This window comes from Marmota marmota, unplaced genomic scaffold, assembly GCF_001458135.2.
Source record: "Marmota marmota marmota unplaced genomic scaffold, marMar, whole genome shotgun sequence".
Classification (NCBI taxonomy): Eukaryota; Metazoa; Chordata; class Mammalia; order Rodentia; family Sciuridae; genus Marmota; species Marmota marmota.
The window spans coordinates 6,224,902-6,246,078 of record NW_025999895.1 but is presented as its reverse complement, the minus strand read 5'-3'; the positions used below and the strand labels follow the sequence as shown (position 1 = coordinate 6,246,078).

At 54.1% G+C, this 21,177-nt stretch overlaps 3 protein-coding genes across 13 annotated transcripts in view; 2 read left to right on the top strand and 1 right to left on the bottom strand.

Annotated features, from left to right (window-relative positions):
* The window catches only part of Slc9a3r1 (SLC9A3 regulator 1), a 16,840-nt gene extending 2,147 nt beyond the window's left edge, over positions 1-14,693 (top strand). The window contains exons 2-6 of the mRNA XM_015504229.2: positions 9,097-9,258; positions 9,899-10,052; positions 12,435-12,475; positions 13,492-13,581; positions 13,811-14,693. Coding sequence (XP_015359715.1) covers positions 9,097-9,258; positions 9,899-10,052; positions 12,435-12,475; positions 13,492-13,581; positions 13,811-13,999 — 636 coding nt within the window. The 3' untranslated portion in view covers positions 14,000-14,693. The remainder of the gene's footprint in view (positions 1-9,096; positions 9,259-9,898; positions 10,053-12,434; positions 12,476-13,491; positions 13,582-13,810) is intronic.
* Positions 14,694-16,799: 2,106 nt separating this feature from the next.
* Nat9 (N-acetyltransferase 9 (putative)) lies at positions 16,800-20,743 on the bottom strand. Of its 7 annotated transcripts, none has more exons than XM_015504227.2 (7): positions 20,605-20,742; positions 20,009-20,094; positions 19,092-19,201; positions 18,232-18,375; positions 17,653-17,712; positions 17,378-17,472; positions 16,800-17,285 (listed from the first exon to the last, which is right to left on the bottom strand). In XM_015504227.2, the coding sequence occupies exons 2-7, from the start codon at positions 20,083-20,085 to the stop codon at positions 17,151-17,153; spliced, it is 621 nt and encodes a 206-aa protein (XP_015359713.1). In that variant the 5' UTR covers positions 20,086-20,094; positions 20,605-20,742; the 3' UTR covers positions 16,800-17,150. The 7 variants fall into 7 exon arrangements, with proteins under 7 accessions (XP_015359713.1, XP_048653872.1, XP_015359712.1 ...); XM_048797915.1 differs by having other exon boundaries at positions 20,630-20,731; XM_015504226.2 differs by lacking the exon at positions 20,605-20,742 and adding an exon at positions 20,418-20,520.
* Positions 20,737-21,177, top strand: part of Tmem104 (transmembrane protein 104) — a 52,476-nt gene continuing 52,035 nt past the window's right edge. Inside the window, exon 1 of one of the 5 annotated variants that reach the window (XM_048797898.1) lies at positions 20,737-20,853. The gene's annotated coding sequence lies outside the window, so the exon portion shown is untranslated. Of the gene's footprint in view, positions 21,114-21,177 lie in introns of all 5 variants that reach the window. The other 4 variants (XM_015504224.2, XM_048797896.1, XM_015504225.2 and 1 more) reach the window with 4 other exon arrangements.

The following is a 21,177-nucleotide window of genomic DNA, read 5'->3' as shown; positions in this document are numbered from 1 at the left end:
GTTTCGTTGCTCGTGGTCAGGGAGGCTGAGGGGGGGGTGGAGGGGGGAGGCAGATCTGAAGGGTCAGCACAGCATGTGCTCTCCATCACACCATGGGCCTCCTGATCTCTGGGCTGCCCTGGGTGAGCACAGAATCAGGTTCCCCCAGATCATGGTGTGACACCCACATTTGTGTGTGTTCCTTAGGTGGAAGATGGGACACCATTGCCAAGCAAGTCAGCCATTCTTGGAGATTTGATTTTTTCCCATCTATAAAACAGGAGTACTATTCTAGAGAATTTTAGAAATAATGGGAAGTTCTAATCCCCACTAGATTCTGAGTTTGGCACATTTATGCCCAGATCCTTGATTCCCAGCTCTGTGCGGCCAAATTCCTCAGCTTTATTCATACCCAGTCAGCACTGTGAAGCCCATCCTGAATAAAATCCCCATATACCAGAAGGTAGCCCACCCTGCTACTCCAGAAACTATCAGTGAAGGTTGTAAGGTTGTGGGTTTTTGGGTTTTTTTAATCTTAAAAGACATCCCTTTCCCACATAAAGCATGTAAGAATTTGTTGCAGTGTGGGAACTGTTCTGTTAGTTCTTGTAAGTGACAAGGTGCTACGCAGAGTGCACTTGGCTGGCTGGCACAGGGCTGGGAGGACCAGCCCACCAGGTCGAGAACCACACAGGGCAGAGGGTAAGGGGTTCCTGGAGCCCTGTCATCCACACTGGGCATTCTAGCCCAGTCTAGGTGGAGGTAGGCTTCCTGACTTTTTTTTTTTTTTTTGGTACCAGGGATTGAACCTAGGGTATCTTAACCACTGAGCCACATCCCCAGCCCTTTTTAATTTTCTTTTTATTTTGAGACAGGGTCTCCCTAAGTTGCTTAGAGCCTCACTACATTGCTGAGGTTAACTTTGAACTTATGATCCTCCTGCCTCAGCCTCCCAAGCCAATGAGATTATAGGCATGAGCCTCCTGATTTCTTGATGGCCTCACCCACCTTCACTCATGGGAACAGAGGAACAGCAACCCTGTTCTGGGGCTTCCCCATATAAAGCCCTTCTCCCTCCATTAACCCCAATCACAGCAGGAGGCCTAAACTCTTGAACTAGTACCCAAAGTGACAAGGCAGGCCTGAGCCAGCTCAGCAACTACTGGGGCTGCCTGAGCCAAGTTGCTTCACCTCCCTAAGCCTCCATTTCCTCTTGTGTAAATTGGGGGTGAGGGCAGTGACCTCATGAGGTTGTTGGGATTACATAAAATTGTATTACCGTAATCTACTGCATAATTGTCACCACCACATTAACACGTGTTCAGGAGGATTCCATGCATCCTAATCTTGCACCAAATATAGTTTAGTAACAAATTATTTTTAAATAATTTTTTTAAAAGCTTGGTGGCACATGCCTATAATCCCAGCTAATCCCAGCAAGAGGAGGTTGAGACAGGACAATTGTAAGTTCCAGGTCAGCCTCAGCAATTTAGTGAGACTCTCAGTGGCTTAGTGTGAGACCTGTCTCAAAATATAAAAAGAACTGGGGATATAGCTCAGTAGTAGAGCACCCCTGGGTTCAACCCCCAAAACCAACCAAAACAAAAATAGGGCTTCACATAATGGTTGCCCCCACTTTTTAGCAAAGGAAAAAATTTGACATAATATCTGCAAAATTATGCAACTACATACCTTAAGTCACCCAATACCTGGGACTAAGTAAGCGCTCAATAAACATTGGTTGTTGGCATTTGAATTCATAAATAGTTAACTATAATTATTACACCCCACCCATGGGATAGCCAGCACTGAATCTGTCTCACTAGTTGGGCAGGTGCAGTGGTGGCCAAGCCCAGTCCTCAGAAGGGCTCAATCAATAGTCACTGTTGTTTAATAGCTACCTGCTCTCCCAGAGGCCTCCACAGTCTGGCAGCCCACTCTCCCTACTGCCCCGATAATCCTGGAAGCCACACCAAGGGTTCAAATTCTCCTTGAGCATGCCATACCCTCTCAGTATTCGTTGGACTGGAAATTATCCTGTCCCCTTCTGCACTGGGGACACTCTTTAAGACCTCTCACCTCCCATGGAGACTTTCCTTGATCCCAAAGGCAGAGAGGCAGAGCTGGCCCTTGGGTTCCTCCTCCTCTTTGTCTTGTATCTTTGATCACTCTTACCACACACCATTTCAGTCATCTCTCTGTGACCTTCTCCTCCATTTCATGGCAAGCCCCAGGGCAACAAGTGCAGCTTATGTGCCTTGCTATCCCTAGCACTGTGCCAAGCCCATAGGAGGGAGGTGCTCAATAAATAATTTGGATTAATGACTGAACACCGAGCGGCTGTGTGGGATCTTTGTCTCAGTGCAGCACACCGGGCTTATTTGTGCCTCCAGCACACTCAGAGATTGGAATTCCAGATAGAATATACCCACTTACTCTTCTTGCCTGCCAGCAGCTTCCATTTTAAGAGCAGGAATCCAGAAATCTAGCTCTGCTGCTTGCTGGCTCTGGAACCCAAGGAGTTAGTTTGCTGTTCCCTGCAAGCCTCAGCTTGCATCAGCACCCATCTCCCACCCAGGGTTGCTGGGAAGATTGGATGAGATGACAGGTGTGAATGTGGAAGTGCCCGGCTTGAGGTGGGTTCCCCTCTACCTCGATGGACCCTGATCCTGGTGCTGATCCCAGAGGCAGACAGTCCGATGCCTTAGGTAGCAAGGTGGGTGGGTGGGTGGGGGGCACAGCTATTTGGCCGGCTGTCAGCCTCTCTCCCAGGGCGACCAGGTTTGAGCTGCTTGATGCTTGCATTTGAAACAAGCTGTGCACTAGTTTGCCTGTGGCTGCCTCCTCTTAAGTCACGGGTTTGTGATTGTTTTCTCTACTGGTGCAACAGCAGAGCCCCTGGTTGTCACTCCAGGCTCCCGTTAAGTTGTGTCAGTCATTCTGGAAATTATTCTCTTGGAGGTCTCTAGAAAGGAGCTTCCATCTTAGTGAAACTTGGTTAGATGGGGGGCCCTCCCCAGATTTCCCATCCCTGGGGTCCCTGGAAAGCGGGGAGCGGGTGGTAGGGAGGAATTAGAGGAACAAGGCAGTCTGCCAAGGCCTGTCAGGGCTGTGGGCTCTGCATGGGAGAAACCAGAGCTCTGGGCCCCATGAGCAGCTAGCTGTGCCTTTGCTCTGCCCTTCTAAGCTAGAGTGACCCTCCCTGGGGGGGATTCAGATTTGCAGAGTGCCTGCTCAGTTCATGAACGTGACTGCCCCCCAAGGCAGGTATTAGCCCTATTCTCTGCCTGTGGAGACTGAGGCTGGTCAGTTTTGGCAGTTAGGTGGCCAGCTCCAGGACCCCCAGCGGGTGAACACAGAGCTTAGTGACCAAGTCTCTCCATACCTGGCCCCCCAGCCTCTCCTTGCTGCCTCTCGTGATCCCCTAAAGTGCAAGGAGCACCCCCCGCCCCCAGGCTGGCCTTGACTGTTGACTGAGCCCTCCCCGCAGCACAGGATAACCTGCCACGTCCCCAGACGCCTAGGCAAGTTTAGGTTCCTGCTTCCTGAAAAAGGACAAGTGCTGCAGATTCCCTGAGGTCAGGTCACCTGGAGGCAGAGAATGTTTGTCAGGCTCAGGTCCCTCTGCTGTGAATGAGGCCAGAGGCAAAGGCGTGGCCTCTCCCTGTGCTTCTGAAGATGTGGGGCCCTGGAGCCCACTGCAGAGCTCCACGGGTTTAGAAGAGCGAGTTTGGGGCTTTCAGCATAGTGGCTAAAAGACTCTTAGATCGGTGCTGTCCTTCGCAGTAGCCACTGGCCAAGTGAAGCTCTTGGAGTGTGCTAGCCCAGGTGGAAATGGTGTGTGTGTATGAAATGAATTCTCCACTCTGAAGAAGTGGTGCAGGTCAAATCTCTCATATCCAAAATGCTTGGGAATGGAAGTTTTTTGGATTTCAGATTTTTTTTAAATTTGGGGATATTTGCATATGTATGTAAATATATAGCTCGGTGGTAAAGCGCCCCTGGGTTCAATCCCTGCTAGCAAGAGAGAGAGAGAGAGAGAGAGAGAGAGAGAGAGAGAGAGCGCGAGCGAGCTTAGAGATGATATCCAAGTCCAAACACAAAATTCATCTGTGTTTCATGTGCAGCCTGAAGCTGGTTTTATACGTTATTTGGATAATTTTGTACAGGAAACAAAGTTTAATACCATGGAATTTTCCATTGGTTGTATCATGTCTGCGCTCAACAAGTTTCAGATTTTGGAGCATTTCAGATTTTAGTCAGATCTTTAGGTTAGAGACCTTAACAAAGGAAATAAAATTTCTTAGTTTTAAAAACAAGTTGACTACATGTTGAAATGGTAATATTCTGGATACATTGTGTGACATGAAACTTAATTTATCTTGTTTCTTTTTCCTTTTTTTTTTTTTTAGTTGCTAAGCAGGCTCTTACCCCCGAGACCCCTCTCTTTTTTACTTTTTAATGTGGCTACTAGAAATTTTGAAATTGCACACAGGTTGGCTTCTTTCTCCTGCATAGAGCTGTTCTAGGTCCCTGTTCAAGTGTCCTCCTCTCACCTGTGTGTGCTTGAGCAATTCTCTGTCTTAACCTGGGTCTTCTCATCTGTGAAATACAGGCAATAACACTTCCCTTGCAGGGTTATAATCGGGTTTTATTTTATTTGTTTATTTTTGTGGTGGTGAGGATTGAACCCAGGGGCTCCTTCATGCTAGGTGAGTTCTCTCCCACTGAGTTACATCCTCAGCCCTATAATTGGGTTTTAATGAGAAGGCGCCCCTGGCACAGTGTCTGGCACATAGCAAGTGTGGGCTAACTAACTGGCAGCTGCCCTTTGTTATTTCATTGTTGAGCCCCAATTTCACAAGCTCCTGATGGTTCTCATTTAGCCTTTGGGGAGATAGAAGTTAAACCAGGGCAAATTCTGGGAGAAGGCTGAGGGATAGTGGATGCCTACAAGGCGGGTGGAAGGCCTGGGACGGCCACCCTGGATGGTGTCCAGCCAGGCAGCAGCCCAGGTGCCAGCCTGCTCCATCCCAGGCTTACCCAGCCCAGAGACCTGGGCCAAACTCCGCTGCACTGTAGGTCTCTTTGGCAGCAACTGGGAGAAGACACGACCAGCCAGAGGGAGAATCTGGCTCAGGGTCCCTGACCCAGGGGGATTGGAGAAGCAGCCCCAACCCTAGCTCATGACTTTCACCTGGGCCCCCAGAAAAGCTTTCCCACTGGAAAGCAGGAAGTATAGGATCCTTTTATTTATTTATTTTGCAGATATCTGATATTCCTTGACCTGTACAGATGCAAGGGGAGGGGTCCTGTAGGGAACAAGTGGTGACTTGGTCAGGGCCCTGGGGCTCGGGACTAGTAGTAACCAAGCCCACTGGGCCTCACTTGGGTTGAGGAAAAGATAGCTTCAGACAGATCTGGACATTGGCACGGTGTTCCAAGTCCCTGGTCACTTCCCAGCCTGCCCACAGAGCAGTATCCCATGCCACCTGTCACGGGGCAGCTGTCCCTTGAAGAGCCAGCACCCGGCCCAAGCCTGCGTCCCCAGAGTATGTGGAACTAATGGAGCTTCCTCCCAGCATGCCCCCAGCCCCCCAGCCCCCCCAAGCTCCTCCTGCCCCGCCCCCTGCCCCTTGTCTTTTGTTGGCTGCTTTCTCTGTACTGGGCAGCCCAGTACCAGTCTATTTACATGACAAGAGCCCTGGGCTGGCTGGGGGAAGGGCAGTCTGGGGTCATCTCTGTCGTACCTTAACCACCTTGGTGGTCTTCCTGCTCCCCTAGCCCATCCCTCTGGGACCTACCTCTGCCTGACCTTCAGGAAGTGGTGGAAGCAGCCTGTCCGTCACCATGGCATCAGCCAGGGAGGAGCTGGGCCCAGCAGGGCGTTGGCCCCCAGCCGCCAGCTCCCCAGAGATGTCAGTCACCAGGATTAGGGTATCCACTTTCCCCAGCCTTCCAGGTGGCTGCTGGTGGTGCCTATTGAATTCCTTGCCCGCTGTCCGCACCCTGAGCTGCAGGGGTGGAGGTGATGGGGCGGCCACTTGGGGTGGGGCTAGGCCAACTGCCTGAGGAGAGGGCTGGTGGGAGAGCTTCAGAGCCTGAGGGTAGGAGAAGCCCCAGCAGAGGGTCTGGCGGCTGCCCTCCTGGCGTGGCCTTTTCTGTAGAGCTCTCCAGCATTGTCTAAAATTGAGCATCGTGGGCCCACCGAGCCTGAGCCACCCCAGCCCCTCCACGCCACCCTGGGCCACCATTGCTGCACACTATTCTTGCTTCTGGGTCTCCATGAGTCTCATCTCTGAGCAGATCCTGATTTTTACTTCCAACCTTTCAGAACTTATTGGGAGGCTCTGCACAGACTCTGGAGCCATGTTCCTCTGAAGTGTCCCCTTGACGCCCTGCTCTGGAGCTAGCCCAGACAGGCCAGGCTTCCCAGACCCTGGAGGCTGCCACCAGGGAACTCCTGGTTCCACCCAGACTGGAAGGGGCCACCTGATGGGCTGACTCGGCAGCTGTGTTGGCCCCTCCTGGGAACACCTGGGTGGCTTCCCTTGGAAGCTGGTCTCCCTGGTCCTGTAGGAAGCCCCCATTGGCCTCTTGTTCATGGTGGGAGTCTCCAGGGACTTGGCAAGGACAGGCTAGCTGGGGCTCTGTAGGCATTTGAATGCTGCAGGGGAGGGAGTTCCTACGGCTTCCAGCCTCCTGCCCTGAAGCCACTGTAGAGTCACCCAGAGGGCAGTGGGGCAGGTCACAGTGGGTGCCCGCTATGTCCCTCTTATCTGCATGTTGGTCAAAGGGGCATCTCACTCGGCAAGGAGTTCTGGGGTGACACTCACTGACGCATGAAGTAAAGGGAACTCACAGCACAGAGACCTGGACCAGAAGGGTGACGGGCATCAGCAGGGCAGCTGGCCCAGCCCTGCCAGGGAGTACGAGCCGCCTGCGCCCCCAGCCCAGGCATGTCCACTGTCCTGTCACCCAGCCAAGCTTTATCCTTCCACCTGGGCCACAGCTCTGGCTGCAAGAGGCACTGAGCACCGGAAGGAAGGCTGTGGTCAGCTCCCAGGCTGCCTCCTGGCAAGGGACTGCAGCCGGGCCAGGGCCAGCACACTGTGACTCCTGCTGGGGTCTCTGCTCCACCTTGGTCACCGGGTTCACTTGGATTCTTCAGGACCAGCCCACGGTGGTGGAAGGAGAGCGGCTTGGAGTTCTGGCTGGTGTCAGGCAGGGGCTTAACTTCTCTGAGCCTCACTTTACCTATCTCATAAACAGCTCTCAAGCCCCAGCCAGGTGGCTATGGGAAGATTCTTTGGCATGAGGGGTCCGGGCAGGGAGGTGGGAAGCAACTAAGCATTGGAGCTGCCCCCTGCCCATCCCAGACGTTCACCCTCCCACTTTCTCAGGGTAAAGGACAGGGATCCTACAGCTCAGGGTGGCTAAGGCAGAAAGCTGAGCCTCTCCGGGTGGGGGGGCAACTGGTCAGACCTGTTCCTGCTCACCTGGGCCACCTGGGGGAGGGCCCGCTGGCAGCTTTGTGACAGGATTAGCTGGAGGGGAGGAGAGCCTCACTTACTCCCGGAACAGAGGAGGGGGTGCTGGGGTCTGTGGGAGGGGCCAGGCAATAGCCTGTGAGTAACAGTGTGGTCAAGGAAAACTGGGGCTCGGGGCTCCCCAGCGGCCCCTGGGGAGGGGTGCCTTTTGGGTGCTCTCTTAGTTGTCCTATGGTTGGAGATGAGGAGCCCCTAGTCCAGATTTGGGCAAGGCCACTAGGGCAGGTCTCAGCCCTCATCCTCCTTCCCCCCTGGCCTCGCCACACCTGCACCAACATCCTGAAGACCTGCCCAGGCATTTAAAGGAAGGCAAAGTCACTCTCCAGCCCCCACCCCTGCCCCCAGAGGGTGAAGGGGGGCACAGCTCCCCAGATGGTGGCTGGCAAGTTGGGGCATGAGGCCTCCGGCCCTCCCCTTCACTCTCCCCACCCCTCTCTGGCCTCCCCCTTCTGCACTCCCAGCTGGGGATCTAGGATTCTGAGCAGCCTGGCACCGCCCTCCCCCTGCGGCTGACTCCTGACTCCTTGCTTCCCTTGACTGTTGAGTGGTGGGGACGGTGTGGAGTCCAGGGTGCTTACGTGCTTGCGAGCGTGCCCACACATGTCCTTATCTCCCAGGGCCTCCCAGCAACCTGGAGGCAGGGACAGTAAGAAAGGACTAGAAATGAGGACCCTGAAGCTTGGAGAAATAAATGACTGGCCCCAGGTCATGTGCAGGGGGACAGGCCTGGGGGTGGGGTAGCACTTGGGCTCAGGCTTTGGCCCACTCCCACCCATATTCTGTCCAGCTGTCTGTCATGCTGTGTGTCCTCGGGTTGTGGCTTCAAAGCTGAGCTGCCTTAAGTTGGGCAGAGGATGTTGAAATCCGTTTTCAGCTGTGCTCCCAAGAAATCTGCATGGACCCTATTAGAGGCTCAGCTTCCCAGGCACAGCCACGCTGGGCTTCCTTGGTCCCAGCCCTGCTTTTCCCAGCACCCTCCCCATTCAGGCTCCTAGGGATCAATGACAGGGTCTCTGGGGTCTAGTGCCATCTTCATCCTCTGCTGGACCTAGAGCCCTGTGGATGGTCCTGTCCGGTCCAGGGCCCCTTACTGTCCCACCCATCAGGTTCCTAGTTCCCTGGCTCTTCCCTGTTCCCTTTTGGCTGGGCAGTGTGTCTTGGCAGGGGAGGAAGGGCACCTGAGGAGTGAGAAGGGCCCTAGAGGGCGTGCTGGCCGCTGTCACTCACACCTGCCCCTGCTCCCTAGCGAGAGAACAGGTACAAAGGACTGGGGTCCCACTCTTGTGCCTAGGGACCCAGCTACACAACAGGAGTGCCTCATTCCCTTCTCCCTCTAGGAGGGCCAAATGGACCATTAGGAGGGATAAGACCTGGGCCATGTCCCCCTCAGGGCCACCCGGGCAGTTTGCTGCAATGCTGCATGTCCACGCAGATCTTCTGGGCACCCAGAGTCCCTTGCCATGTTGTGCAGGATGGGGGCTATGTGTTGCTTGCTGGCCTTCGTGGGGAGAGGGTCAAGCAGAGGGCACATTGTGACATGGCCATGGACTTTCCATTTCTCCCACAGCGTGAGCTTCGGCCTCGACTCTGTACCATGAAGAAGGGTGCCAACGGCTACGGTTTTAACCTGCACAGTGACAAGTCCAAGCCAGGCCAGTTCATCCGGGCAGTGGACCCAGACTCCCCGGCCGAGGCCTCCGGGCTCCGGGCCCAGGACCGCATTGTGGAGGTGATGCCCTCGCCCTCTTCCCCACACCTCCAGGCTCTTCCTCCTGATCTCTGGCCCTCAGGCCGCCCCCCTCATCCACTGCTTGTTAGCCTGTGGGGCTCGGCCAGCCCTCAGGTGCTGGGGGAGTGGGCACTGCATAGGGGCCACTGCCACAGCTTCCCTGCTGCCCTGGTGCCAGGCACAGGCCTGGGAGATGAGCCCCTTTCCTGAGTGAGGCTTTGAGACCCATGTCGTGCTCTTGTGCTGTGCTCATGAGAAAGGAAACGTGAACTGAACGCTTGGGCTCGTCCCAGAATCACAGTCTGAGAACCTTAGAGCCAGAGATCAGCTCTCCCAAGACTTCTCATTTTACACATGAGAAAACCAAGGCTGGGGCTGGGGGGAGTCAGGGGACAGCCTGCGCAGGCCTCCAAGCCTGGGTCCTGCCTCCCAGCTGTGTTTGTTTAGTCTTGTCTGCGTATTTTCTTTGGCTCTTCCCATGTGTCCTGCCTCCAAGCTGACTGTCCAGCCCTAGAACCGTTGGCCTAGCTCAGGATTCCACAGACCCGGTGGGCACAGTATCCGCAGGTGGGACCTTCTCCCCGCCTGCCCTAGAAGTCAGACCTGTGCTGACACCACCCCCACACACCCCGCTTTGCAGGTGAATGGGGTCTGCATGGAGGGCAAACAACATGGGGACGTAGTGGCTGCCATCAAGGCTGGAGGGGACGAGACCAAGCTGCTCGTGGTAGACAAGGAAACTGATGAGTTCTTCAAAAAGTGCGGAGTGATCCCATCTAAGGAGCATCTGAATGGTGAGTGGAGTGTGCAGCCCAAGGTGTGCCTCCAAGTCCAGGATGTGGCCAGTGGCGAGGGGTGGGCTTTGACGCCTCACCTCCCCCTTCAGGGGAGGCCCAGCAGTGTGGGTTGGCAGAGAGTGGGGCCCTGTGAAGGGAAAGGACACAGGATGGGCAGTGGATTTCTGAAGATGGCCTGTGAAGAGGTCAGCCGGCCTGAATGAAGCTGGTGAGAAATGGCATAGCTTCTGGCTTCCCAGCTGCAGCCACAACACCAAAGAATGACCTGAGCCCTTGTCCCCTGCCCCCAGCAAGTTCTCAGGGCAGGGTGAGGAAAGGGTTAACTCTGGGGCAGCCTCCAGCCTTTGCTGGGCAGATCAGAGTCCAGTGACAGGAGCCCAGTGCCTCCCCACCCCCTTCTGCCCGCCCTCTGTCAGGTTGTCTTGGAAACAGGCTTGCTGGCTCTGGAGAGCAGTGGGTCCCCCTTCGTTTCTGGGGCCCCTGCCCTTTCCCTCCCCCACCCTCACCCTGCTGCGCCCGGCACCTCCCCCTGCTCAAGCCAAGCCAAAGGGTGCAGGGCTGCTGTACCCGGGCAGGGAGGGGTTAAGCAGCCTCCTGTCCCTGCTCTGGACTTTCTCCCTGGGAAGATGGCTCAGGGAGGGGGGTGCCTGCTGGGCCACACTGAGGGTGGAGCCTCTTTGGACTTTGCAGTGGGTGGGGCTTCCTGAGGGTCAGGGTTATATTTGTAGGAGTGGGATCCACATGACTCAGATGCCTAGCTGAGGAGCCCATTGGGGCATCCCTGTCCCCATCTAGCTCTATCCCTGGCAGCCTCTGGGCATGGGATGTAGGATAATCTCCCAAACTTATAGAAACCAGGCAACTCTGGTAATTTCTCAGTTAGGAGGAGACTGAGGCCCAGAGAAACCCATCCTTGCTCTTGGGGACCTGATATGGGGACACAGCTAAATCTGGATTATATTCAGCTCCCCAGATGCCATCCCCTGCCACCTTCACCTCCTCCATCCTGGGACAGTCCTCCCTTTTGTTTGTCTCCCTGGCCAGGAGACCTGGGAGGGAGATGCCTGGAGGGAAGGGGAGAGTGAGTGTCCTAGAATTTCCCTGCCCTGCGCCATGGGCAGGCTGGGGATATCAAAAGAAGGACTGTGCCTGGCTGTGCCCTGGACCAGGGATGAGGGAGGAGAATCATTATCAACTAGGAGTTCAGAAGAAACCCACCCAGGCTGATGAGTCCCTGGAAGGGGACAGCACCCGCCTTGAAGCCACATCAGGGGCATTCCCAGGCCCAACTTTCTTCCCTCTGATCCCTCCTGTCACCACCAGGTTTCCTATTGGCTGATGGGGAGGACACTGCCCTTGAGCCTTCCTGTCCCTTCATTTCCAGATGGCAAGTAGGAGTTGGACCTCTTTTCCCCAGCAGAGGCAGGTGCTAAACATAATCTGGGGTGTGTGCTGTCATATCAGCACCACCTGGGATGCATGTGAAAGATGGGAAGGGCCAGGGCTGCCTGGGGATCTGTTCTTAACAGGCGCCCCAGGTAAGAATTAGGCAATCCATCTAGAACTTCACCCCATCTGAGACCGTGTTTTTCAAACAGTTGATGGTCCATCAGCGGCTCCTGGGATCAGTTTAGCAGATAGAGACCAGCACATTAAAAAAAAAAAAAACAACATTTTTAGCATTTTTTAAAATATGTATTTTTAGAAGTTGATGGACTTTATTTTATTCATTTATTTATATGCAGTGCTGAGAATTGAACCCAGTGCCTCACACATGCTGGGCAAGTGCCTTAACATTGAGTCACAATCCCAGCCCTGGAGACCAGCACATTTAGTTTAGTAAAATTTAATAGACAATATCAAAGACCAGAGCCAGGCGCAGTGGCGCACACCTGTAATCCCAGCAGCTTGAAAGGCTGAGGCAGGAGGATCATAAGTTCAAAGCCAGCCTCAGCAAAAGTGATGCACTAAGCGTTTTAGTGAGACCCAGTCTCTAAATAAAATACAAAATAGGAGCTCCAGTGGCGCAATCGGTTAGCGCGCGGTACTTATAAATAAAATACAAAATAGGGCTGGGCATGTGGCTCAGTGGCCGAGTGCCCCTGAGTTCAATCCCTGGTACCACACACACACAAAATATTAAAGACCATTGCACTGCAGTAAAGGTAAGTATTGTTTTGTGACACTTTTGTCATATACACAATCTTTGTGTATACTGGGTCATTAAAATGTTAAATGTACTTGCAGTGGGTTGCAGTCAAAAAATTTTTAACCACTGACCTCAGGCACAAGATCTGATGATCTGCTACAGCACACAGCTCCGGCCTCTACCACTCACCCAGAGCTTCTGTACTCACCTTTACTCTCTCCCCCACCTAGGTCCTTTGCCTGAGCCCTTCACCAATGGGGAGATACAGAAGGTAAGCACAGTCCCCTACTTACCTCTCTGGCTCCCAACCCCAGAGGTGCAGGAGATGGGTCAGAAAGTGGCACAGTTGGGAGGACAGCCTTTGGCTCAAGCTGAAGCCTCAGGGCCCAGTTCCAGCTCCTTCCTGAACTCCACACTATAAAAGTGCCAGTGTACCCCTCACCCCTGCTGAGGGCCAAGACTGTCACGCAGGAGAGTTCTGGCTGGGCCCCTCAGCAGCCCGCCGTCCTGGGTGACAGGCCCCCACTTCCAATTCCCCACCATACAGAAGAGACCATTCTTCCCCCCAAGAACAGAGCTCCAGTGTCTGGCCACATGCCGCCAGCCCTGTTGCTGCCAGCCTGGGTTGGAAGAACAAAGCCCCTCCTCCCAGGCAGAGGGAAGCGGGTGAGGCCGGGGAAGGAATGGCAGGCTGGGTGCCAGCCGAAGCCATGGAGGGACCCAGGAAGGGGCTGAACGCCAAGCTGACGCCCCAGCCAAAGCCTTCACTCTGAGACAGCCGACTCAGGCAGGCCACAGAGAGGAGTCTGAAGAAATGGTTCAAGGCTTCTTACTCAGGGGCTCCTGCCTGGGGCCTTCTGTTACCCTGTCTGTGGGTTAGTACCCCTCCATCCTGCTCCTTCAAGACCCTGCTTCACTGATTTGGGGTTAAGGTTTGGAGGGCCATGGAAGGCCCAGGAAGCAGGACATATATCCTCCATGTCACATAGAGAGGGCTCTCGAATCCCTGTTACAAGAAACCCCTCAGAGTCACTGGCCCAAAGGCAAATCGATGCCCAAAGCCATGGTGGGCAGGAGGAGGGAGAGAACCATTCAGTAATCCCACCCACCCAGGTGATGGAGGAACCGGGCTGCCTGATCCTTTAAGGAATGTAAAAACGTAAAGCTGGAGTCTGGGCTGATGGCCAAGGCCTGGGCCGTGCTTCTCAGACTGAGATTCCCAGCTTCACTGATCAGACATTTCCTGCCCCATTCCCCACAACCCCCATACCTTCCTTCCTATGACAGGACAACAGTCGGGAAACCCTGCCTGAGACAGCCTCAGAGAGCCCCAGGCCAGCCCTGGCGAGATCCACCTCCAGCGATACCAGTGAGGAGGTAGGGCTGGAGCAGGGGTTGGCAACTGGGTTAACGGAAGCCGATTCCCAGGCCACTCTGGCTCCTGGCACAACAGACAGCCTTGGAGGTCACATGCTGAGGCGCACTCTGTTCTTGTGACCTGGCTTCCCCTGGGCAGGGCCTCAAGGGAGCCACCTCACTAAGGCTGAGGACCGGGGAGCCTCACCAGCACTGACTGCCTGCTTTCTTCCCCTGCTCCTCTCTACAGCTAAATTCCCAAGACAGCCCCAAGAAACAGGACTCCACAGAGCCCTCGTCTACCTCCTCCTCTGACCCCATCTTGGACTTCAACATCTCCTTGGCCATGGCCAAAGAGAGGGCCCACCAGAAGCGCAGCAGCAAGCGGGCCCCGCAGATGGACTGGAGCAAGAAAAACGAACTCTTCAGCAACCTCTGAGCACCTGTCCACCAGCTGCCAGCCCCTATCTGACCTCCTCCCCCACCCGCTCCCCAACTGCCCACCAATCGACGTTCAAATCAGCACCAGAGTCTCCCTTGATGAATCCGATTTCCCTAGAAACTTTGTCCTTCCCTTACCTTAGGGAAGGCGACTTTCTGTTGTCCGTTCCAATCACAGAACAGATTCTGTGTCCCCCTTCCTGAGGGCTTAATCCTACCAGTTGTTACCTTGCCACACTGCCTGGGACATCACTGGGACCCATGCCAAGCAAGGATTGTGGAGCCAGGCTAGAGGCCATCCTCCTTCATGACCCCATGTAATGGCTGGGTCTGAGGCCGAGCAGGAAGCTGACTGCAGCAGCCCCTGCTCACCGTGGACAGGACTCCCATCCTGGGAGATGTGGCTTGGGCATTTTTTGTTCATTTGATTTTTTTAAGAGTACAGTATTGCAGAGTTTAGACGGATTTTTGTTCTTTGATTCTCATGATTTTCCTGGTTGTTGCATCTGGGACATGGCAGTAGCCTCAACCTGAAATTTTTGCCATCCCCCCCTCCCCTGCCACACACACAAACACACACACACACACCTGGGCAGCCTGGGGAGGGCTTGGCTGCCCACTGCCCTTCCCTGAACCAGGCACCACCATTGTAAGGAGACTCCTTCCAAAATTCAGCTGATTTCTCCAAACTACGCCAGCCTCTGCGTCTTCCTTTGGAGCCTTGTCCTCCTTCTGGGTGGAAAGTGGGAAATAGAAAAATAAGTGTTGGGCTGGGGTTGTGGCTCAGTGGTAGAGTGCTCGCCTAGGATATGCGAGGCCCTGGGTTCGATCCTCAGCACCACATAAAAATAAATTTAAAAAAAATATATATATATATTAAAAAAAAGAAGTGTCCCCAGGTTGCTCAGCTCCAGGCGTGTGCCCTGCCTGTGTGGCCCCTATGCAATCAGGACAGTTGTGAAGTGGGAGCCGAGAGTCAGAGGCTCCACTGGTTCCAGGGGTGCCGCCCAGAGGGGCCTGGGGGGCGTGGCAGCGCACACCTGTAATCCAAGTGACTTGAGGTGGTTGAGGCAGGTGAGTGCAAGTTCAAGGCCAGCAATTTAGTTAGGCCCTAAGAAACTTAGACCCTGAGGGAAAAAAAAAGTGTGAAGCCGCGGAAGATGCCTAGGATGGAGGCAGCAAAAGCTTCGACTCAGCCCATAGCCAGTGGGGTGCAGGATTCCTGGGAGCAGGCTGAGCTGGCGCCAGATACTCTATCTTATCTGAGGGCAGCTGTCCAGCACTGGGGGAAAACAAACTGGTCCACTGAGCCCCAGGACATGCTGTGAAACAAGGTGGGATCTAAGGGACTTTCCAAGGGCAAAATGCCCTGCTCCTCTGCAAGAGGCCCAGGTCCCTGCTGCCTCCACCACCTGAGGCCACATCCTGGAAGTCTGCCCAGGGCGGCCTGTGAGAGCTGAAGCTGCAGGGCCAGGAGGTCCCAGAGCAGGTGCTCAAAGAGCAGGTAAAGTTGGCCCTGGGGACTTTCTTCACTTAACCTTCAGGGAGGCCACTAAGAACCAGGTTCCTGGATTAAGGGCAACAAGTTAGTAAGAGGCAAACCACTATCTGGCCATCTCCCTCATCACAGCACCCACTGTCCTGTGCTTTGCTCAGCTGGGCCTGGCCTCTCCCACCCGACCCTTGCCTCTGTCCTTTTGGCCCCAGATGGAGCACACACACCCCCCACACAGGTGGAGCAGGTAAGGATAGCCCCAGAAGGCCCCTCCCTACCTCACCTGCTAGGCGGAGAAGCCCTGGTAGACCTTTGACTTTGAGACAGGGACAGGTAGCTCAGAGGGAAATGTCACTTAGGGGCTGGGGCAGAGTACAAAGCTCTACAAGATCTTTGACTTTAGATTCGTGAGTTTTTCAGCTGTAGTCTGATGTGAGATGAAGGAAGGTGGCTGAAAGACCTAGAAGTGTTTCCCCCCTCAAAATGCCCTATACTTGGCCTTCTATGGTTTTGAGTTGTTGGGTTTTTTTTGTTGTTTTGTTTGGTACTAGGGATTTAACTCGGGCACTTATTATTGGACTACATCCCCAGCCCTTTTTATTTTTTGAGACAGGGTCTCTAGAGCCTTGCTAAGTTGCTGAGGCTGGCTTTGAAATTGTGACCCTCCTGCCTTAGCCTCTTGGGTCACTGTGATTACAGGTGTGCACCACCATGCCCAACCAATGGTTGTGTTATAAAACATGCCTGGCCTTTCTTGATGGGCAACCCAGATGATGACAGGCTGTGGGGGGACAGAACTCAAGGGGTTACTCCCCTCCCCCCAAATGGGGACCTAGCATGGCTCTCTTGTAAGCAGCTATTGCCAGGAGGCCATTCCGAACCTGTGCCTCTGCTGCCCCCTCATGGCCAAGCCAGGTGCAGTGGCCCTCTGGGCAGAAAGTGAGGAGCAGGAGGGACAGACAGACCTACCATGGAGACCATCCACACAGCCCAGCAGCTGAGCAAGAGCTTCCAAACTTCTATTAATGGTTGTTATCTAGCCACAAGGAGCTATACCCCCAAATGATACAGCTAGAGCTGTTTAGCTCCAAAAAAGGTAAGGAAACAGGCTGAGGGGCTGGGCCACTAAAACCAAAAACAAGGACAGTAGGTTGAGGGGCCCTTCCAGGTCAAACCTCATGGTCACACTGGCCTGCTGCTTTTGACAGCCAAGGACGGAGCCACCCCTCCCACATAGAACAGGGACTGAGACTGGGCTCCTGGGAGATCTTTTCTGCAAGCCAAATGAGAAAACAAGGGAAGCTAACCAGACCGAGTGCTTTACTCCCAGCCAGGGCCTTGAAGGGTTGGGCCTGGCCAAGACTGTTGGTTCTCTAGGCCCCTCCAGCTCCCACCTCCACCCTGACCTTTCCAGTGGATTCCTGCCACCCACTCCAGGGGAATCTGAGTCATGTGTCAGTACGGCCAGGAGGGGAGATGAGTCTTTGGCCACTGCCAATCCAGGAGGTCACAGCACGCCTGGTCTGAGTCTGAAGAGCCCCAACAGGTGATTTCCAGCTTGGAGCAGGAGGGAAGGCACTGTGCATTTGTCTCCCGTGCAGAGCTCTGGCCTCTGGAGTAGGTGGCCCCAGTGGCTGCCCAAAAGGCCTGGCTGTCAGTGGGGCTCTGTGGACCCTTCTCTATAGGGCTTCTCTTCCACGTGGCTGGTCTGCTCCAGAAGCCACTGCCGCTCAGCCTCACTCACTGTCAGTCTGAACGTCACCTCCTGAAAGATGCTGCTCACAGCCACCTGTGTGAGCCAGAGAGAGCAGGACATTCGAATTAAGCCACAAGTTCCAGCACAACCACCCCAGACTGAAACCTGCCCACTGACATCCTTACTTGCTTGAAATGAAGTTTCTGGAACATCCGGATGCTGGGTTCATTTCCTTGACCGATTTTAGCCTCAAACTTGGTCAGACCCAGCTTAGTCACTCCTCCAGAGGTATCAGAGAGAAGGGCAAGAGCACAGTGAAGCCCCCTCGCTAGCACCCCCTTGCCCTCCTGGCCCAATCTGCAGTGGAGGCTCTTGTCACCTGCCCCCCACCCTCAAGTGTGAAGAAAGCTCAGCTGGGGCCTGACCCCCTGTCCCCACATAGCCGCTTAGAATTCCTTACCGTAAGACATCATCAGAAGAGCAGCCTCAGTGCCAAAACCCTGGCCCCTGCAGCTGGGCTCTACAAGAAAGAGTGACTCAGCAGCTGGCACTAGGCCAGGCTACAGTGTGCACACCTGACAGATACATGCTCACTGAGTTCTCACTGCCCTGAAGGTGGGGTTACCACTACTGTTCTGCACTAGATTGCACCAGGAAGAGGTGCAATCTGACTCCAAAGCTGACCCCTACACTGTCATAAAGGTGAAGGACGGTTAGAGGCCCCTAGGGGGAGCTGAGGACCAAGGTCCCAGAAACAGGAGAGGCCCTCCTACAGCATGGCAGGACGCTCCAGAGAAGATGGATTATTTTGAAGGATCCCTCACCCACCCTACAGAAGGGGCCTTAAATCCAAAGGTTCACACTGAAGCATAAGGAATAAAGTGACAAACAGAAGGAAAAGCCCAGGCTTGGATGGGGCCAGCCCACCCTAGCCAGAAGCTAGCTCACCGCCACGAAGCCCCCCACTGAGCTTCCTGAGTGTCCTGAGCAGCTCAGCAGACTTCTGGTTTAGTAGATCTGAGGGCCAGGTGGAACAAACCTGCAATCATGACTTCAATCTCCCCCAGGGTGGGGTCTTCTATGTCAGTGAGAAACAGGTTCACGTCTCCTGCCATGCAGCTCTCTTCGGTGGGGACTGGCTGAGTCTGCCACTTCTCTGCATCCAGCACAATGAAGGTGCACTCTAAGGGGAAAGGTAACAGGGCTATCACCTTTATTCCCCAGAGAAGAGAGGTGTTCATGCCCAAGCCAGAGAACTACAGAACACCAGCACCTCTGAGCCTGGGAGGAGAAAAGAGGCCCAGAGCTCCCTTCAGCTCATTACAAAGTCCAAGTCTGCCTTCAATCATGAAAAGACAGCCTTCTCCAAATAGTGACTGTACTCTAAAAAAGCAGGGGACCCAAGGGGCAGTGACCACATGAGGCTGTTGTGAGGGACATGAGGGCAGGGTCTAAATTTACAGGTAAGGGCTGGGGATGTGGCTCAAGCGGTAGCGCGCTCGCCTGGCATGCGTGCGGCCCGGGTTCGATCCTCAGCACCACATACAAACAAAGATGTTGTGTCCGCCAAAAAGTAAAAAAATAAATATTAAAAAATTCTCTCTCTCTCTCTTAAAAACTAAATAAATAAATAAATAAATAAATTTACAGGTAAAGCCCAAAATGCTTTACTTTCTCTAAATCCTTCCAAACCCAGTACAGTGAGTGGGGAAGAAAGCAGAAGGGTCAGCCACAGGGACCAACCCAGGAGGTGTGAGGGTATAAGGGCTTCATGCATTTTTTGGTCTTTTCACAAGTTTTTGTGGCCCCAGCAGAACTGGCTGGAGGTGAGAAAGGGAGGGAACCTGGAGACTGCCTCTGGAGCCAGCTGCCCCACTAGGAGGGCCAGGCCTTCCTTACTGTCTGCATCTTCCCGCCAGCTGCACTGCATAGCATACTCCTGCTCCAGGGTCAGTGGCTCTGAGGCTGTCAAACGCTGCAGTTCCTCTGATTTCATCCACTCATGGTACCTGCAGGGGAAAGGGGATGGCCTTAGACACACAGAGCTAATTCAGAGGCATGGGTCTGACATTTTTTAAGGTAAAGAAGTAGATGGTAGGGAGCAGGGCCCCTCAGGGCTAAAAGAGGGCTCATACAAGACCCAAGAGTTATGAAGGCAATGGACACAAGCCCAAAGGCAGTCCAGTCTTACAAGAGAACAGTAAGAGGGAAAAGTTCTATCTGTCCACCTTCACATCCTGGCTGAGGGATCTGTGTGGAGGAGCAGTTTGAAACCAAATATTCCTCAGATTCCTAAGGGGAAGTATATGGCAAACTGACCTCAGCAAAAAAGGGTAAATGGACCCTTATAAAAACAAGGTACCAGGGACCCCCCAAAAGGAAAACTCCAAGTAGAGGACACCCCCCTATACCACCACTTTCCCAATCTACTAGACATTTGCCAAATGCTCCCCATAAGAGTCTACACTGGCTTTTCAAGAAATGGAAATAATCAATCAGCTGAGTGTTCTAGAACAAGCATATGTTAAGTATCCAAGAACTGAGCATATCCACAGACACCATGAAATATCACTGATTTACAAATGGATGAAACAACAATTTTTCTTTCTTACACACATGAGAAAAACAGGTAATCACTGTCCTCCACTTGAGCTTTTTTTCCTATATGTAATTATTTCTCACAACCAACATGTCTTCCCAGGAGCTACAGCTCGAGGGACTGGGGCTAAGGAAGGCCTCCTTGCTGTGTCAAGGAAAGTTTGTTTACTTAACCCTCCTGGGGGCTAAACTGCACTCCAGGTAAGGTGCATGGTTACCTAGGCACGTGTTCTGAAGTGTAGGGTACCAGGACCACCTTCTTCCCCAGCAACAAGGTGTTCTGATTCAACCTCATGGCAGCAGCCTGCAGGTAGGGGACAGCAAACACTTAAGAACCCGGAGTTTTTTCCCAGTTACGGTGTGAGCCAAATCTCTCCTACTGGAGTGGGGCTAAACTGACAAAAGGGCCTCCTGTCCTTTCCTTCCAAACACTTCAAAGAACACCCACTCTCAAACCCATTGCAAGAAAGAGAACTGATTTGGTTAAGAATTAAACAACCTTTGGCTCGCATCTCAGGGGCCAAGCATGGTCTGCCATTCCTGCCGGTCCCTTCCGTCTACCTCCCAGAACGTCGATCCATCAAACGCAAGGACCAAATCAAGATTCATCCTCAATGCTCCCATTACCTGCCCCATTCAGGGACTCCAGCCCAGAATCAAATTCCAGCCTTTCCTTCAACCAACTCCCATCTCTTCCTTCGAGTGCAAGCCAAGGGGCTCCAACCCTCCCTCTTCCGCCCCCAGCCCGCCCTCCCAGCCCACTTTAGTTTCAGGCCCCTCCCCTTTGTGTGGGGCTCCTCGATTATCCAGCCACCTGGGACCGGAACTGCCAAGCTCACACCCATTCCCCGACGACGAAAGCGTCCCCAGCAGCACGGGTAATCTGCCTCTCCCAACTGGCCACGCTTCCCCGCCCGGCCCGCAGCCGTCACCCCGCATGCGTGGCGAAGCGCACTTCTCATTTCCGCCACGCAGACGGCAGCCGCCAGGGCCAATTCCGGCCACGGCCCCGCGAGGCGCCCAATCAGCGTTCTGCGCCCCGCCCGAAGCGCGCGCCGGGAAGGTGGGTTCGAGCGCCGGCGCATGCGCGTTGTGGGCACTGGTGCGGGACAGCTGGCGCTGGCAGCCGCACAGGGGCCGGAGGCGGCTCCCGCGCCAGCCCCGAGCAAGCTGTGCTGCTGGTGTCGGACCGGGGGTAAAGGTGTGATGGGATGGAGGGGGCGTTAGACTTGGGGCTCCTCCAGCAGGGAAGGCAAAGGAGAGGCTCAGAGAGGGGCACTTGAGGAGGAAATGCGGCTCGAGGATGGGGAACCCTAAGGCAGGGTAGGAATGGCTGGTTGGGGGGAACGGGGAGTGGCGGCCCCGCTAAAAAAAAAAAAAAAAAAAA

What these genes read in the sequence shown, in the direction of transcription:
- Nat9 (XM_048797917.1), bottom strand. Translation starts at nt 20,729, where the DNA reads ATGCGGGGTGACGGCTGCGGGCCGGGCGGGGAAGCGTGGCCAGTTGGG. An exon ending in TCTTCTGATGATGTCTTACG is followed by an intron (nt 17,473 to 17,652) that starts GTAAGGAATTCT and finishes ATACCTCTGGAG; the next exon opens with GAGTGACTAAGCTGGGTCTG. An exon ending in AGAAACTTCATTTCAAGCAA is followed by an intron (nt 17,286 to 17,377) that starts GTAAGGATGTCA and finishes TGGCTCACACAG; the next exon opens with GTGGCTGTGAGCAGCATCTT.